The sequence below is a fragment of the Engystomops pustulosus genome, chromosome 1 (genome assembly GCF_040894005.1).
Source record: "Engystomops pustulosus chromosome 1, aEngPut4.maternal, whole genome shotgun sequence".
Taxonomy (NCBI): Eukaryota; Metazoa; Chordata; class Amphibia; order Anura; family Leptodactylidae; genus Engystomops; species Engystomops pustulosus.
This window is the reverse complement of record NC_092411.1, coordinates 109,144,261-109,163,091: the sequence shown is the minus strand read 5'-3', so window position 1 is coordinate 109,163,091 and position 18,831 is coordinate 109,144,261. Positions and strand designations below refer to the sequence as shown.

The 18,831-nt window shown below is 39.2% G+C and overlaps 1 protein-coding gene across 6 annotated transcripts in view; it reads left to right on the top strand.

Moving 5' to 3' along the window:
• AOPEP (aminopeptidase O (putative)) overlaps positions 1–18,831 on the top strand; it is a 304,550-nt gene that overhangs the window by 187,748 nt on the left and 97,971 nt on the right. For all 6 annotated transcript variants that reach the window (XR_011855579.1, XM_072150843.1, XM_072150844.1 and 3 more), the window contains one exon: positions 12,333–12,393. Coding sequence is in view for 5 of the 6 variants with exons in the window: in XM_072150843.1 (XP_072006944.1) it covers positions 12,333–12,393 (61 nt within the window). In the remaining variant the exon portion in view is untranslated. Of the gene's footprint in view, positions 1–12,332; positions 12,394–18,831 lie in introns of those variants that run through there.

Here is an 18,831-nt window from a genome sequence, read left to right as displayed (position 1 = left end):
CCAACAGTGTCACCAGCAAAGCACACTCACACCATCTTCATCCATTCTTCATGGTGGGGCCAGGCAGTCCATTAGTTCACCTTTTCTGAGCCGCACAAAGACATGGTGGTGGGAACCAAAGATCTTAAATTTGGACTTATCAGACAAAAGCACAGATTTCCACTGGTCTAATGTCCATTCCTTGTATTCTAGCCCAAACAAGTCTCTTCTGCTTGTTGACTGTCCTTAGCAGTGGTTGTTCCAGCAGCTATTTTATCATGAAGGCCTGCTGCACACCTTTTAACAGTTGTTGTAGGGATGTGTCTGCTGCTAGAACTCTAACTCTGTGTGGCATTGACCTGGTCTCTAATCTGAGCTGCTGTTATCCTGCCATTTCTGAGGCTGGTTACTAGGACTCACTTGATGGTTTTAGCAACTGCACTTGGGGACACTTTCAAAGTTTTCCCAATTTTTCGGAATAAAAATAGTAACAATCTATTCAGTAGGACTATTACACAACTGATGGTCCCAACCCCATTTATAAGGCAAGAAATCCCACTTATTATACCTGACAGGGTACACCTGTGATGTGAAAACCTCAGAAAATACAGAAAACTGTTTGAATGAGAAGGTGTGTTTAAACTTTTGGTCTGTAATGCGTGTGTATATATATATATATATATATATATATATATATATACACTCACCGGCCACTTTATTAGGTACACCTGTCCAACTGCTCGTTAACACTTAATTTCTAATCAACCAATCACAGGGCGGCAACTCAGTGCATTTAGGCATGTAGACATGGTCAAGACAATCTCCTGCAGTTCAAACCGAGCATCAGTATGGGGAAGAAAGGTGATTTGAGTGCCTTTGAACGTGGCATGGTTGTTGGTGCCAGAAGGGCTGGTCTGAGTATTTCAGAAACTGCTGATCTACTGGGATTTTCACGCACAACCATCTCTAGGGTTTACAGAGAATGGTCCGAAAAAGAAAAAACATCCAGTGAGCGGCAGTTCTGTGGGCGGATATGCCTTGTTGATGCCAGAGGTCAGTGGAGAATGGGCAGACTGGTTCGAGCTGATAGAAAGGCAACAGTGACTCAAATCGCCACCCGTTACAACCAAGGTAGGCATAAGAGCATCTCTGAACGCACAGTACGTCGAACTTTGAGGCAGATGGGCTACAGCAGCAGAAGACCACACCGGGTTCCACTCCTTTCAGTTAAGAACAGGAAACTGAGGCTACAATTTGCACAAGCTCATCGATATTGGACAGTAGAAGATTGGAAAAACGTTGCCTGGTCTGATGAGTCTCGATTTCTGCTGCAACATTCGGATGGTAGGGTCAGAATTTGGCGTCAACAACATGAAAGCATGGATCCATCCTGCCTTGTATCAACGGTTCAGGCTGGTCGTCGTGGTGTCATGGTGTGGGGAATATTTTCTTGGCACTCTTTGGGCCCCTTGGTACCAATTGAGCATCGTTGGAACGCCACAGCCTACCTGAGTATTGTTGCTGACCATGTCCATCCCTTTTATGACCACAATGTACCCAACATCTGATGGCTACTTTCAGCAGGATAATGCACCATGTCATAAAGCTGGAATCATCTCAGACTGGTTTCTTGAACATGACAATGAGTTCACTGTACTCAATCTAATCTCAATCTAATCGAGCATCTTTGGCATGTGGTGGAACGGGATATTCGCATCATGGATGTGCAGCAGACAAATCTGCGGCAACTGTGTGACGCCATCATGTCAATATGGACCAAAATCTCTGAGGAATGCTTCCAGCACCTTGTTGAATCTATGCCATGAAGAATTGAGGCAGCTCTGAAGGCAAAAGGGGGTCCAACCCGTTACTAGCATGGTGTACCTAATAAAGTGGCCGTTGAGTGTATAAATATACAATAATACCATGCAATATGACTTGAGACACTAAACCACAGCACCTTGGCTCTTGTTTTAAGCTTAAAGACCAGACTCAATTTTTCTAATCTGACGTATCACAATAATTGGTTATAACTTCGGAACGATTTAACATATCCAGGTGTTTTTGAGACATATTGTACTTCATGTTAGTTGTATAATGTAAATGATACGTTTTATGTTTCATTCTAAAAACAGATTAAAATTTAATTAAACTTTTTGGGAAAATTCTTCATTTGCAAAGTTTTAAATGTTCTGCTTTCCAGGCAGATTTTCCTGAAAAACTCAGTTTGAGGGACAACTCAGCTCAGTGACTTTGGCCTAAATAATAGTAATTACCCCACAATAGAATCTACACCCCTCAATGTATGTAAAACAACTTCTAATAAGTCTATTGTGCGATTTAAAACTTTTGCATTGTTTTGGAAAATATATTAATTTAGGCCAAAAATGACACTTTCATAATGAATAAAATGATGAAATGCTCTGCAAAGTTTGATGCCCAATTTCTCCCAAGTGTAGTGATACCTCATATGGGGAGGTAAACAGCTGTTTAGGCACACTGCCGGTCAATGAATGAAAGCAGCGCTATTAAGAACAGATTTGTATTGTCACATTGTACAGGCTATAAAATTTAAATTGCAATGCGATGATACCTAATTAATATCGTTTTTCTTATCTTTGCTTAATTTTACTGAGCAAAACTAATATATAAGAAAAACTTTTTAGGGGTATAACTATTGACAGATCTGCTTAAGGGCTTATTTTTTGTTAAAAGAATTGTTCTTTCAGTTGTATTATATAAGGGCATGTAACTTTTTTTGATCATTTTTAAGAACATTTTTTGAGGGAGTTTTTCATGTTTTTTTTTTCGTCATTCATCGAGCAGGTTCAATATTGATTTATATTTATTGTACAGATTAATACGGTGATACCGAATATGTACTTTTTTGTGTTTTTATATACTTTATTTGGATTTTATACATAATTGGGTTGATTAGGGGACTTTCATTTTATTTAATTATTATTATAAAATGATTTTTACTTTTTAACATATTTTTATTTTTCTAGATTTGGGCTTGCATATGCATTCATCCGATCGCTTGTCCAAGCCCTTACACTGCAATACACATGTATTGCAGTGTACAATGTAAGTAACTGAGCATGCTCAGTTTCAGCTAGGTCCTAACAGGAGGTGGAACCCAGTCTGAAGAGAAACCAGCAGCCTCAGGTCACTCGCCAGACCCGGGACTGCTGCAGGATGGATTGGATCCCCCATTAAGCTCACCAGGGGGATCCAATCCACGGGGGACATACTTACACGCCGAAGTCATGCTTGACCATGGTGCGTAAGGGGTTAAAGACCCGGGATCAGATTTTTTCTGATCCTGGGTGTTGGTGCTGTGTCTGGCCTGTGAAGTCATAGCCCAGCATTAGTCGATGTCCCATAATCATCTTCTGATGTGTACAATGGCGGCGAAGAATACCCTTTATGGCAGCCGTAAAAACCAGATATGGCTGTCATTAAGGTGTAAAGTATGGAAAAAAGGCAGAGGAAAAGGACCTAGAACATTCATGTTTATTAAGTATATTACAAAGTTTACTTTCTATCATCTGCACTAGTTATATTTAAAAATCACTTGAGGCCAATTTATGAAGCTGTCTGAAAGTCGAACTTTCCTTGTTGCCCATAACAACCAATTCTAACAAAACATTCATTTTACCAAAGCAAAATACAAACTGTGTTTTGATTGGTTACTAGGGACAACAATGACATTTCTTTTACACATTCTTATAAATATGTACTTATTGGTATTCTCATTGGATGTCTATTGAGGTGACATAGCTGTGTGCTAAATTACATGTACAAGCTTCTAATAATGGTTCTGCACACAACAGAAGGATGTCTATATAGGTTTGAACATATGGGCAGTTATTTACTAAGGGTCCGCAATGCACTTTCGAAGGATTTTGGAAATTTTCTGGATTTGCACCGCTTTGACAGCTATTTAGAAGGGGATCTTGTCGTACGTGATCGGATTTTGGCGCAGGGGCGCCGGCTTTCATGCGACTCAAATGGGGGGGGCCGTACTGTTGGTCGATCCGACCGATTCGGACTGAGCGCGGGATTATATATTCAAATTGTGTTGCAACCAATGCACTTACATGCAACGGGAAGAAGATGGTGAACTCTGGCAGACATGAGCGGGGAAGCGACAGATGCAGGAAATCGAGCGCATGATATTTGTGAATTGTGTCCACACTATTAAAAAATAAAACTTTATATCCTGTAAAATGTGACAATGCAAATCTGCTTTAATGGCGCTGCTTCTCTTCTAAGCCCTGTTGTATGCATAGGCGTACTGAGGGGAAAATGAGAATCAAACGTTGTGAATTTATACATTTTTTTAAAAAAATGTATTCATTTAGCCAAGAAAATTACACCTTCATTTTGTTTTAACCCTTGTGAAACACTTAAAGGGTCAATAAGCTTTTTAAAAGTAGGTTTATGTACATTGAATGGTTTAGTTTCTGAACTGATCCCTCAAAATGTGAGTTGGAGATTTTCATGAAAACGTAAAAAATTACACCTAAAGTTCTAAGCCTCTAAACAACGTACAAATATGAGAGAATGCATAAAGAAACATTCCAACGTAAAGCTGACAATCGGAAATCTGTCTAAATAGCAGAACATTTTTAATTCCAAAAATAAAGAATTTTCAACAAATTTCCTTATTTTTTTCAGTTTTTTTTATAAGGAGATGCAAGGCATATAGCCCCAAATTTTCAACTAACATGAAGTACAAAGTATCACAAGAAAACATTCTCAAACTCACCTGGATATGTCAAAACATTCCAAAGTTATAGCCACATTAATTGACACATGTCAGATTTTTCAAAGAAGGGCCTTGTCCGGAAGGTGTAAACCTTAAGAAAATGATGCAAACCCTACACTACACTACACAGTATACATATTTCTGTGTGAGGCTTAAAGCAACCATTGCGTCAACTTTAAATGTTTATATTTCAAAGCTATTTAAAAACTACCTTAAATAACATAGGGCTGATAAAAATCCAAATAAGAAGTTAGTTCTCATTTCTCAAAATGTCGAAAAGCAATTTTGAGTAGCTTAATGCTTGGCACCAGCTATTGCTTTCTATAAGGAGGATGATGTTTTACAGATGTGAACCACTGTCTTGCTCTTTCATGACCGGATGCTGCAGGAGAAACAGTTGACATGAGTTGTTAATTTAATGACAGCAGCTGAAAATAAAAGTGATTTTAGTTTCCAGTGGGACTGGAAACATGAAGTATTTGCTTCAAAGAATTGATGTAGTCACATAGTATTTGCAATGCAGTTACTGACAGATTCTGGCAGCACCTATATCCAAAAAATATAAAATATATAAAATATCCACCTTTTTATCCAAAATTATAAAATTCATCTTTAGTCTACTAGATCTCATTGTTATTTTTTGTCAAGGTTTTGACATGTACTGTTTATTATCTATGTAGACTACTTTAACCGGTTCGCGACCGCCCGCCGTGTATTCACGGCGGCGGTCGTGTCGCGCTGCATGGAGAGGGCTCACGGGCTGAGCCCTCTCCATAGCCGGTAAGTCTTTGCTGCATATTGCAGCAAAGGCTTACCGGTAACATCCGCAATCGGTGCTAGCACCGATCGCGGGTGTTTTTACAGCGTGGGCTGCCGGCAAAGCTGCCGGCAGCCTCAAACAGATAGCGGTGCATGGGCGCCGCCATCTTACCTGGGATCGCCGTTCCCCTTGACGTCATCGGGGGGCGGCGATCCGTCTCCATGGTAGCCTCGGGTCTTCCGAAGACCCGAGGCTATTTCGTTTTTAACCCCTTCATTACAATGTGCTGATAGCACACTGTAATGAATGAGTTAGAAAATCCCCATATACTGCCATACTGTAGTATGGCAGTATATGATAGGATCGATCAGACAACCTAGGGTTAAAGTACCCTAGGGAGTCTGAAAAATAGTATAAATAAAAAGTTAAAAAAAAAAAATTATAATAAAAAAACCTAAAATTTCAAATCACCCCCCCTTTCCCTAGAACTGACATATATATAAATAAACAGTAAAAATCATAAACACATCAGGTATCGACGCGTCCGAAAATGCCCGATCTATCAAAATATGATAACGGTTTTTCAATGCGTTTAACCCCGTAACGGAAAATAGCGCCCAAAGTCGAAAATGGCACTTTTTTGCCATTTTGAAAAATCTAAAAAAATCTATAAAAAGTGATCAAAAGGTCGTACAGTCCTAAAAATGATATCATTGAAAATATTATCAAATTTCGCAAAAAATGACACCACCCACAGCTCCGTACACCAAAGTATAAAAAAGTTATTAGCGCCAGAAGTTGGCAAAATCAAAAAAATTATTTTTGTACAGGAGGTTTTAATTTTTGTAAATGTATGAAAACATTATAAAACCTATACAAATTTGGTATCCCCTTAATCGTACCGACCCAAAGAATAAAGTAGACATGTCATTTGGGGCGCTCAGTGAAAGACGTAATATCCAAGCCCACAAGAAAATGGCGCAAATGCGTTTTTTCACCATTTTCATTGCATTTGGAATTTTTTTCCCACTTCCGAGTACATGGCATGGAATATTTAATACCATCATTATGAAGTGCAATTTGTTACGCAGAAAACAAGCCGTCACACAGCTCTTTACGTGTAAAAATAAAAAAGTTATAGATTTTTGAAGGTGGGGAGTGAAAAATGGACATGAAAAAACAGGAAAGGGCCCGGTCCTTAACCGGTTAACTTAAATACAGTTGTTGCTAACTAATTTACAATAAAATATACAGTTTCTACTAGTTCTACAGCTAGTATGTTTGAAATAAACGGGCTTGTGGGGTTGTAAAAATAATGAAGAACTGACACTAACCGTGCTTCCGTTCAGCCACGGCACAACACATCATTGCCAGCTTCTTTTTGTATACAGCGACCTCTGTATACATACAGAAGCTGGTGCAGAGGCTAAATGGGAATCGTGAGAGTAATGTTTAATTTCGGACAACCCCTTTAATTAAATAAATAATTGTAAAATGTTTTTGTATTTGCTAAAACTGGAGGTATAAACAAATAATAGGTTGGTATGTATGTATGTTAAAGTCAGTCTATATAATCAACGGAATAAAGTGGCCAATATATCAATGAGATGCGATGGCTCTCTGTTTGTATATCCAATGTAATAAAGAAAAGGGGGTCCGGTAAAATAGAGACCAGAGACTGGGAAAGAGGAGGCTGCTATACCAAAGGTAAATGGATATAGTGTGTATAGAGTGGATGTACTCACCAGAGGTAATGTATGTGCCCGCTTGGGTGGAGAGGAGAGAATGAGTGCCTGGTGTTATATGTGCTTATAAGCACACATAGAATAGTGTTTTATTTTCTATCTTTATTGAAATGTTGCCCCTTGTTTTTGTCTCTTGATTTTGTAAGCCTCATTATAGACACTTTTATTACATTTTTGGTTTCGAAGGAAAAACCACCTATTATTGAATAAATTGTAAATTATTGATTAAAATACATTGATTAAACAAATTTATTAATTGGGGCACATTGATCATATTACGACACTAAGTGCACAAGTGTATGATGTTCTCCCATCACTCGCTGTATTTATTAGGAGGAGTGACTATGCTGCATATGTGGGGCAGTTCTAAGCCAGGTCTGCATTGGAATGAGTGCAGGCTATAGCTTGTGCTCCATTGCGTGATTTAAAAGCTCTGTGCCACATCGCTCCACAGTTGGCTGCACCTTACTTAATACCCCTCTAGGCGGGGGACAGCCAGGAGTTGCACCTATATCAGGGCTTTACACCACATTCAGATTATTTTGACCCATTATATATATTAGATATATTTATTTTTATTTTGTCCTTTATATTTTCCCCACCACATCCTTCAATCTTTTTTTTCTTTACAGTCACTTTGTATCAGATAATAATATAAGGTTTTAGGATGGCATCTGATCAGCTTTATTCTACACCATTCTACTGTGATTTTAGAGTGCTTGCCTGTTCTTCATTCTTGTACGACTTCACAATTGTTGACAAGGTAATTCACAGAAGCCAGAAGTCATAAGTGAATGGAGGCAAACATTTCAATTGTCAAGCCAAGTGTCATTTCTGCACATAGAAACAATAACAATGCAGTCAACGAGGGGCATGTATATTAGTTTTTTTTTTTTGGTGTATAATTGAGAGTTTTGGTAGGTCTTTTTTGTGTCTTATGTATGATCAGGTCTTTTTTTTCTTGTGGTACATGTTTAGTTTTACTGTCCTGGCAGGAGTAACACTTGGCTTTTTTTTAATAGTTTTTGTTGCAAATGTCTCAAATGAACCCGGGCAGAAGCCACGTAAGAGGATTATGTATAGGTGTGGACACTACTGTAAATTTTTCAATTTGAGCCCCATGCCTGCATTTTTAAGCACTCTAGTCACATCCCAGGGAGATGACGATATATTAGGGTGTGGTCACCCTAACGTGGCGATGGGATGCGTTTTTCAAAGCATCATACAAACACATGTTTTACATGTTACCATGCATTCGGTTGGCTGAAATCGGTTCTCTTTATTGTTGAAAGTGTAAGCAGCTGTGTTAACATTTTCACAGCTGCTTACACTTCCACCAATGAAGAAAAAACTGCTTCTAAGAAGCCAAATGCATAGTAAAATGTAAAACCCACACCTTTCTGCAATGCATTTAAAAACGCAATGTAAACGCCCCATGTGAATGCCAGCCTTAAAGCTTGTCAACTAACTTCAATTTACATGTCAAAAAAGTCCTTCCTCTGCACCTGCCCTGGTCAAGGTGCTTTATGCACCTAAAAAGTTGAGAAGGAAAGCAAAAAAAAAAGATACATAAGTGAAAATTCACACTGAATGCCTGGAATATAATGATACACAAGGCACACGGCGCAAGGTGCAGACAAAGGTATACTTGAAAGACAATAGAAAAAGTTGCAAAAAAAAGAAAGAAAAAAAAGCAAAAACAGATACATGTCCCCCACTATGTTACCAAAATTCAAGTAAAATTGCAAGGACCATGAAGGCATCAAACAAGAAACTATAGTAGGAATACTACAGTCAAAGTAGGCACCTGTGTAGATTAATTCATGATATGTTTATTAAACATATTTGTGAGTTTTCAGCTGAATATGGTTCTATCTAATGTCCCATATTCTTTTAGGAAGCAAACTCTGTATACACAACATATTTAATTGTGTAAAGTAACCTCTTCCACATCTTGAATATTCATTAAAACCAATAAATTATTCGTTGATTAATCATTTGTAGTAATGGAACATATATTTAAAATTAAAAGGCCTGAGTTGTGTTTTTGAAATTTGATATAGCTATTAGTAGTAAATTGTGCCATCTGCTAAACTGAAATACTTTATTCTTTCATACACAGAGCTCCTGGTTCTCATTTAGTTAGCCTTTGCTTTAATACTATTATATTTACACTGTGTGTTCTGTAACCACTTACCAAGACCCATGCTTGGGTAGAGCCATTTTCCGATATTCTGTTGCCAAGCAATGTGTAGTCTGTTGCCAGCTTTAGGAATTTGTGGTTTAAATTTTACTGCTTGCTTTTTGTGGAAATTCTATTTCCATAATATTCAGACAGTGAATGAACGATCATTTCCTGCAAAAGAGAATGTTCCATATTCAGTGGAATTAAACCACTTTTTTAAGTTGTTTTGATCATATTATGATAGTAAAAGTATGTGAAGTACTCTGTTTTTAATAGGTTAACCCAAAGACTTCTCAAAATATTTTAGATGACTGTTAAACATTTGTAATGTATTCAACAGTTATGATAAAGTATACATTTGAATAGACTGTAACAAATGGAAGCATTTTTATGCCATTTAGGCATAGGACAGTGGTGGCGAACCTATGGCACGGATGGCAGAGGTGGCACTCAGGTCCCTCTACATGGGCACCTGCGCCATCACCCCAGCACAGAGTTCATCAAACAGGACTCAAGGCCTCTTGCAGTCCCAGGCAGCCCAGGACCCTGGAAGAAAGCTAGAATCATAACCACAAAGTTCTTCTCCTTCATTCTATTGCATTGGTGTCCTTAGGTGCCTATTCAATTTAAACATGTGACAGAGCAGGGCTTAAGAAGTTACTGCTTAAATTGTCGCATTGGCACTTTGCGAAAAATATGTGGGTTTTAGTTGTAGTTTGGGCACTCAGCGTCTAAAAGGTTTGCCATCACTGGCATAGGATAAGAATAAAACCATTTGCCTTATTATGTGCAAGTTCTTCGACTTCAGTATAAGAAGTAGTTTTTCATGGTAGTTTCCGGATTCTGGCTATGCATTACGTTTTGTAGATCATGGTAGAAGGGTGCTCTAAAAGCCATCCTTCCAAAAGCCATAACTTTATTTTGGAGTTCACTAAGCCAAATTTAGACGTACAGGCAGTCCCCAGGTTACATACAAGATAGGGTATGAAGGTTTGTTCTTAAGTTCAATTTGTATGTAAGTCGGAACTGTATATTTTATCATTGTAATCCCAGACAGAACTTTTTTGGTCTCTGTGACAATTGGATTTTAAAAATGTTGGATTCCAGGATTACCAATAAATATTCATTGCAGACACCTTTGATAACTGTTAAAGCTGTTTATTGTAGCCTAGGACTAAAGTACTGTAAATTACCAAAATCCAGTGGTCCGTTTGTTGCTAGGGGTCGTATGTAAGTCAGGTGTTCTTAAGTAGGGGACCGCCTGTATATGGCGACACGTATGCAAATATGTTTTCCTTAAGAGGTATTTGCTAAAGTAGCAAAACATAAGAAAACCTGTACATGTTTAATGTCCCCATAATTGTACATACCTACAGAATAATGTTATCATGCTTTTTATACTGTATAGTGAACCGCATAAAAGTTTTAATTAAAAAAGGTGGCAAAACAGCTATTTTAATCCATTTGGCCGCAGGACAGAGTAAATAAATATGAATCATTATTCTTTTTTACGATTAAAAGTGACCCATTAGAAAATACAACTCTTACCCCAAGAAAACAGCCCTCATATGCCCATGTGAGACAAAAATATAAAACTTATGGAAGTCTTTTGGAATTTGAACAGAGAAAATCGCAGAGCACCATCTGGCTCCACTGTAATTTAATTTATACTCCCCTTGGGGCCGTCCCCAGCCGCATATCTTATAAACTTATTTTTTACAGAAAACTAGCCATGCAAAGATATAAGAAATGAAGCTTGGGACACACGGGGACAGAACAGGGAGATACGTAATAGTCATCTACCATCAGGTAATCTAATGGTAGGTGTCCTTTAAACACTGCAAACTGAAATGTGAACACACCTAAATACACCCATTGCTGCTTCATATCAGACTACTCTGTGGACCTCAATGTAGGGATTAACCTACATTATTGTAAGAGATATATTCCTCTACAGACGCCATCTTGAATCAAATTGACCACTGAATCATGACATCTTATCTTTTCTGCAGCTTCTCTGTTTGAATGCCATGTTGTGACTTGCAGAGCTAACACAAGGACTTTTAGTGTGTGAGAAATAATATGTAAAGTTCATCTATATGTTTTGGGAAAGTGAATTTTTTGGGAGATATTCGATATGGCCAATAGCATTTCAATGTTTTATCACCTTTTCAGGTCCCTATGAAACAAATCTGCTGTGTTTTATATATGTGGCTGCGTGTTAATAAAGTTGCATACTGCATGTGGTTTTAGTGTGTGCTCTCATCCTGGTACCATTTTTGGCTATAAAGGGCTAATTCAAAAAGTCACCTTACAACATGAAAGACTGTATTGAGTCCTAGATAAAAAAAATCTCTTACATTGGTGTCCCTGGGTGGGCATAATAAAATAGACATCTGACCATCAAGGTGACCTCTGCAGGAGTCCGGGCGGCCAGTGACCAGAATTGACAAGGAGTGCTCGGGGTAAGTAAAAATTATTGTCTACCTTGACTGTTACTTCTGTTTCACTGGCTGGATGGACTGGGTATGGTCATTTCCTTGTGTGATATTATGTACTTTCCCTTTAAATGTCCATATTTAACAGAATAGCTGTCAGTCAAGCACTGGGGGTGTGGCTGTGCCTCCCACTCGTGAATAAGCTGGACAGCTTGAATATGCTAATGACTCATTGGACATTTCACAGGTCATTTGCATACAGCTTTAGGATCTCATTGCTTAGGTTTACAGGCATGTAGAGGGACAATGAAGGGATAGAGGCAATGCTCTCTAATGGCTGTTTATGAAAATATATTTAGTTTAGGGGGGTTATTTTGCATGACGGGTTCTCTTTAATGTGAGCCGACTCTCAGTAGAAAATGCTGAAGTGTGCTTTTTTTCTCTATTATAGATGTGGCCTTTCAGTTGATGCCATCTATGAAATCTGGCTTGATCCTCCAGGGATGCCACAGGTACTAGTAATAATAATTCATAATAGCATGAACTGCTGTTTAAATGAAACCATATACATATCATAAAAAAAGTGTTTGTAGTCTATAGTTTTATGATGTTTTATTGGTTTGTCATTTATTAATGTGGATGTACGACTATGATGGCTTCTGACACTAGGAAGTTACAGTATCTGTTGGTCTGTATAATGAAGCCATGTAGTATGACCATATAAAGCAATCCTTAGACTCATTCCTATCTCCATAAAGAAATGCTGAAGTTCCAGATTTTAGTTATGTTACTTGAGATACACACATTCACACACTTAAGGCAGGTGTGTCTCGTGGGAAGGTTTGCCTTCTAAAATGTCTGTCATGTATTGTTTGTAAATCTGCCATGTTTTTAGTGAGTTGCAGGGCAGTTCATTACAAAAGCTGCATTATATGCAAAACACAGTGCTTATCCCTATTTGAGCCGAGTTATGTGTGGTATCCAAAGAACAATGAGGGTTTGCTGCCTTACTGATCAGTGTTGGATCAAGTTCACATTCCCGAGATCCTACTTTCCCACCTACATATGTTAGACTGCAAACTTCTTCAATGTGATGGGAGGCTGAGTATTTTATACACAGTGAATTTGATGCTTTCCAAGTATGGCCCACTGTCGCATAAACAGCAGCTACTGCTGCTTTGTGTAAAGAGAGTATTTCATGGCAGCCCATCAGTGCTCTGTTAGAATGATTATATCTATTTGTGTACACTGTTAACTTGTGATATTCCATTGATAGTGAATCCCCTGAGGATCATTCCCAACCCATATTCACTTCATCATCCTGGTGACATTCTTTTGTGATTCTTGTATACAGTCTTTTGCTGACATCTGTAGCAATGTTATGCTTTCTATAATGGGAGCTGCTTTGTTACCCAGTTGTCTATCAGTGGACATACAGCTTTGCCACAATGTTTTAAGTAAGTGAATAAGCTGTTTGAAACGCATTGAGAAAAATTAAGAACAAATGGCCTTACGCTTTAGAGCAATTATTAAATATATGTACAAGCATAAATTGGTTGAATTCCTGGCGCATGACCATGAATTTCCTTAATTATGCCACCTCCACACCAAGTGGACTTGAAGGGGATCAAATCTGGTAGAGGAGTCGGCCAGCTAGACATTAACAATTCTACTCCGATTCTGATCCTCAACCTGGGGTACATCATATGCGGGGACATTTGACTCTACCTTATACCTTTGCCAGTCCCTCACATCAAAAAAGTGTAGAAAGCAACAAGTTGTTTTGGTAGTTTTCCATTCTTCTGGATCTCTCTGCAGCGTTTGATACTGTGGACCACCAGCTCCTCCTCAGGATGCACACTCCATTGGCCTGAAGGACATTGTGCTCTCTTGGTTTTCTTACTATGTCTCTGACTGCACTTTCAGAGTTTCTTTTTCTGGATCTTTATCTTCTCTTCTGTCTCTCTTTATCAGGGTTCCTCAGGGCTCAGTCCTAGGTCTTCTACTCTTTTTCCCTCTATACTGCCCCCATCAGACAAACCATAAGCAGTTTTGGTTTCCAGTATCATCTCTAAGCTGATTATACTCAACTATGTACAGTACTTCTACATCTGATATCACCCTTGCCTTCAGAACACCAGTGACTTTCTATATTAATAAAGATGATTATTATTATGTTTTACTGCATTGTACAAAGGGTTTCCATATACTATCTTAAAATAAATAGTATAAATTTATTGGAGTACAATGTTTAACCCCTTCCCGACATTTGACGTAATAGTACTGCATTGCGCGAGGTGCGTTCCCGCAAAATCCAGTAATATTACGTCAATATAAGAGTATGCATAAAAAAACATGTCCACATAAAGAAGACATTTAGTGAATGTTAGTTATTAAGTATTTTTGCGGTAATGACTGTGTATGGAAAAAGTAGAACATTTTGAAGTTCGAAAATCAAGAATTTTTCCAAATTTTCTCCAAATATTAAACATAAAACCAAAATTTTTCAACTAACATGAAGTACAAAGTGTCAGGAGAAAACAATTTTGAAATCACTTGGATATGTTAAAGCGTTTCAAAGTTATAACCACTTATAGTGACACAGGGCAGATTTGAAAAAATGGGTGGTGTCAAGAAGGTGAAAAGTGGCTTCGGCGTTAAGGGGTTAATCTGTTAAATAGAAAGGGCAGGTTCAAAATAAAGGCAACAAATTTTAAAATAACCACTTTTTAGTAGTAAACAACAGAAGATTAATTCCAAGGTCCTCACTGGATCATTTAGACATTGCAATATCAATACAGGAAGAACACTATGGTACATAATATTAAGACTATTTCCAATTGCCTGCAGAGACAGAAAGTCTGGATCTATTGATTGTAAAGTTCCATAACGGTTATTCCTCAAAGAAGACAATATCTGTCTCCCATGTGCAGTCTAAATGTGCTTTCCATTTAGTAAAATTGTCAATTTCAGAAATGCTATTATAGCAACATTTATCATACACATGAACAGTAAGTATTTAATTTTGAGGCACATTCACACTCTCAAACATATGCATGTTAAATATAAAGGTGTTCATCCATGATCTTAACCCATTAGTTATAGGGCATGAATTAAAAAGTTTACCAGGGTTAATACAAAATACCATAGTAGCGTCACCTATATTGTAGTATACATGGTAAAATTTCCCCTTTTGTCCTTAGAAGATGCAGACTATGTGACCCACTGGCAGACTTTCAGGACTTCCTGTGAAATTTAATGTGCGGACTTCCGGCAGGTTAGGGGGCAATGTGCTGGTTACTGAATGCACAGCCCCTATATGAACATGTGAAAACCACTCACATATCACTGGTTGGAGAGGCGCAATAATGAGATCTGTCCCCATCCCCTTTATTGACCTGGCTGTTTTAGGTCCTAGCAGGAAAGAGAGTTTTTTTGTTTGTTTTTGATTATTGCATTTCAAGGATAATAAATGTAATTGTTTTTCCATTAACCAAACTACAGCAAATCTTGTTTTTTTGTGAGGTTTAAGAAGTTGTTGGGTACCTGAAACTTATCGATTAACTTTTATTGAGCCTTCTTTGGTGGACATAAAGTAAAGAACATGATGTAAAACTGTACTCCGTTGGTACAATAATAGAGATGCCAAATATATACTTAATTCATGTTTAACTACGCATGCACAGATTGTGTGAAATCCATGAGATTTTTAATTTTATGTCAAGTTTGTTGTAAGATGGTTTGTTTGTGTGAGACAATTAGAATTTTTAATTGAGCAGTATAATTTCTGATGGCTTTTTATTTTCTTTTTTCTTTTAACATCTTATTTTAGACCCACTAGGGCAGTGGTCCCCAACCTTTTTGTATCTGGGGACCAGCTGCTCCCAAAAATTTCTTCCAACGACTGGGTCAGTTAACTCCTTTCCCATGATCCCAGGGAAAAAAAGTACCTAAACTAAAATACCCTCTTTTCTGAGGCCCCCCTTTTAAAGTGCTCAGTTTTATGTAACCCCCTCACGTTACTGTATCCCCCTTTATAGTGCCCCTATTTCTGTAGCCCCCTTTTTATGATTTTATAAGAAAGGGACTACAGGAAATGGGACATTATAATACCCCTTTTTCTATAGCCCCCTATACACAATTTCCCCTTGTCGTTCGCCTTATCACTGCGGTGAAAAAATATATATACATGCTGCATATACTCGAGTACAAGCAGAGGCATCTAATTTTACTACAAAATAAACTGGGAAACTTATTGACTTGAGTAGAATAGCCACTGCTCTTTAATAAAATGTTCCCAGCGCAGGCCTGCATACTAATGTCCCCAGCACAGTCCCCATAGTAATGTCCCCAGCGCAGACCCCATAGTAATGTCCCCAGAGCAGTCCCCATAGTAATGTCCCCAGCGCAGTCCCCATAGTAATGTCCTCGGCACAGTCCCCATAGTAATGTCCTCGGCACAGTCCCCATAGTAATGTCCTCGGCACAGTCCCCATAGTAATGTCCTCGGCGCAGTCCCCATAGTAATGTCCCCAGCGCAGTCCCCATAGTAATGTCCCCAGCGCAGTCCCCGTAGTAATGTCCCCAGCGCAGTCCCCATAGTAATGTCCCCAGCGCAGACCCCATCACAATGTCCAAAGCACAGTCCCCATAGTAATATACCCAGTGCAGTCCCCATAGTAATATACCCAGTGCAGTCCCCATAGTAATGCCCCTAGCGCAGTCCCCATAGTAATGTCCCCAGCGCAGCCCCCATAGTTATGTCCCCAGCGCAGCCCCCATAGTTATGTCCCCAGCGCAGCCCCCATAGTTATGTCCCCAGCGCAGCCCCCATGGTAATGTCCCCAGCGCATCCCACTTAAAAATTAAACAAAAACTGTATACTTTCCACCGATGCTCCTCTTCTCCCCGCTGCTTCAGGTTCTTCTTCTCCCTGTGACTTCTAGTCAGATGGCCAGCGCCACGCCTATGAAACCAGTTGTTCCACGGTTGCGGACTGCTGCACTAGGGGACTTGGAATACACTTATTGCTTCTGTAGTTCTGTATAAAACTGACATGCTGCCTATTAGATTCAATGTTTGGCCCCCAAGAGCCTTCAGAACCCATCAGTGTGTGCAACTGTCAAATCCCTGACTATTACATCTAAGGGTTAATGGTAGTAATAGTGCTGAGTTTAAGGGGGTATTCCAGAAATAAGCATAATTAATATTCAAGTGGGTCATTTGAATGGTTTCCCTTAGCAGAAAATTGTTGCAGACATACACTATAATGATGAATTAAAATGCATACTGTCCCTTTAATACCGTATTTTTTGGTATAGAGGCGAACCTCTAAATAAATGCCTGCTAAGACATCTAGGTTCATATATAAGGCGCACTGGAGTATAAGGCGCAGGATCAAATGCAGTACCTAAAAATGACCAGCAGGTGGCAGACCTGTGCACAGTTCAAGCCAGCTACACTTCCCGAGAAACTTGTCTTCAGCGTGTCAGAGAGCTCCGATCTCAGAGGTATGGGCTGCTGGGGGTTAATGCAGGGTGATGCAGCAGGGGTTAAGTGGTCTCCCTCTGCCCCTTCTCCTTCCCTCCTCAGCCAGGGTGTTATTCCTGTGGGGTTCCCTGTGGGGTTCCCTGTGGCTCCTTCTCTTTCTCCTGTTACAGGGCTGTCAGGTATGGGGGATTGTGCCTCACCTGTCCGCATAACATGTGGCTCACCTGTCCGCATAACATGTGGCGCACCTGTCCGCATAACATGTGGCGCACCTGTCCGCATAACATGTGGCGCACCTGTCCGCATAACATGTGGCGCACCTGTCCGCATAACATGTGGCGCACCTGTCCGCATAACATGTGGCGCACCTGTCCGCATAACATGTGGCGCACCTGTCCGCATAACATGTGGCGCACCTGTCCGCATAACATGTGGCGCTCCTGTCCGCATAACATGTGGCGCTCCTGTCCGCATAACATGTGGCGCACCTGTCCGCATAACATGTGGCGCACCTGTCCGCATAACATGTGCCGCACCTGTCCACATGTTTTTTTACATGTTGGACTTTATGTTGGAGGGGATAAATTGGTGTTACATGGGAGGGGCCTGAATGATGTTTAACTTGGAGCCAATTAGCACATGGTGGGTTAGACTGATATGATACGGATACTGATATGTGGGGTATGTATCGGACCCTGGCACATGGTACACCAGTAAAATATGTGATACATCCAGTCTGACCAGTGTTGTGGTGAGACCCCATCACAGTAGGGCAATGTGCAGTGATGGCAGTTACACACATCATTACTATGGCAACAGAGCAGGACAGTCTGTTAGATCATCACTGGGAGCTGAGCATGAGAGGGAGGAGATGGTACAGAAAACTGAGGGATTATGGTAGTTGTAGTGTCCCGTGGTGGCCGTCTTGGAGATAGCCCCGCCTACTTTAGAACGCCCATAAAATTTTGTGAATCATAAAAACAAACTATTTAAGCTTATTTTTTTATTAATGACATTTTGAGTTTTATAAATGTATCTATAGCATAAATAAATAGATAAAGTATAAAATGAAATATAACAATACCAAAGACCTACTTTCTCTTCTGCTTCCTTTCTGCTTTTGAGCCATTGGCATAAGAGCCCAAAAGGGGTCAATGGTAACAAGATTGTATGAGAAGAGGATGTTAGCATCTGTTTGCTCCAAGCATTTTGCTATGTGCAGATCATTGTTTATAGCAGCCATTACATTTCTATGATCCATGATCCTTATAGTAAACATGTCATTCCTGGTTTCTACCTCAAGACAATAACTGAATGTTCAGTAAATTTATAAATAAAAAAGGAAAGACTGATATAAATAGAAGCTTAAATAGAAACGTACGGTAATTAAATCTGGAAATAGAGAATAATTAGCTAACTAAGAAGTAGAAAAAGGGACATTTTGCTGTGAACATCCAAGG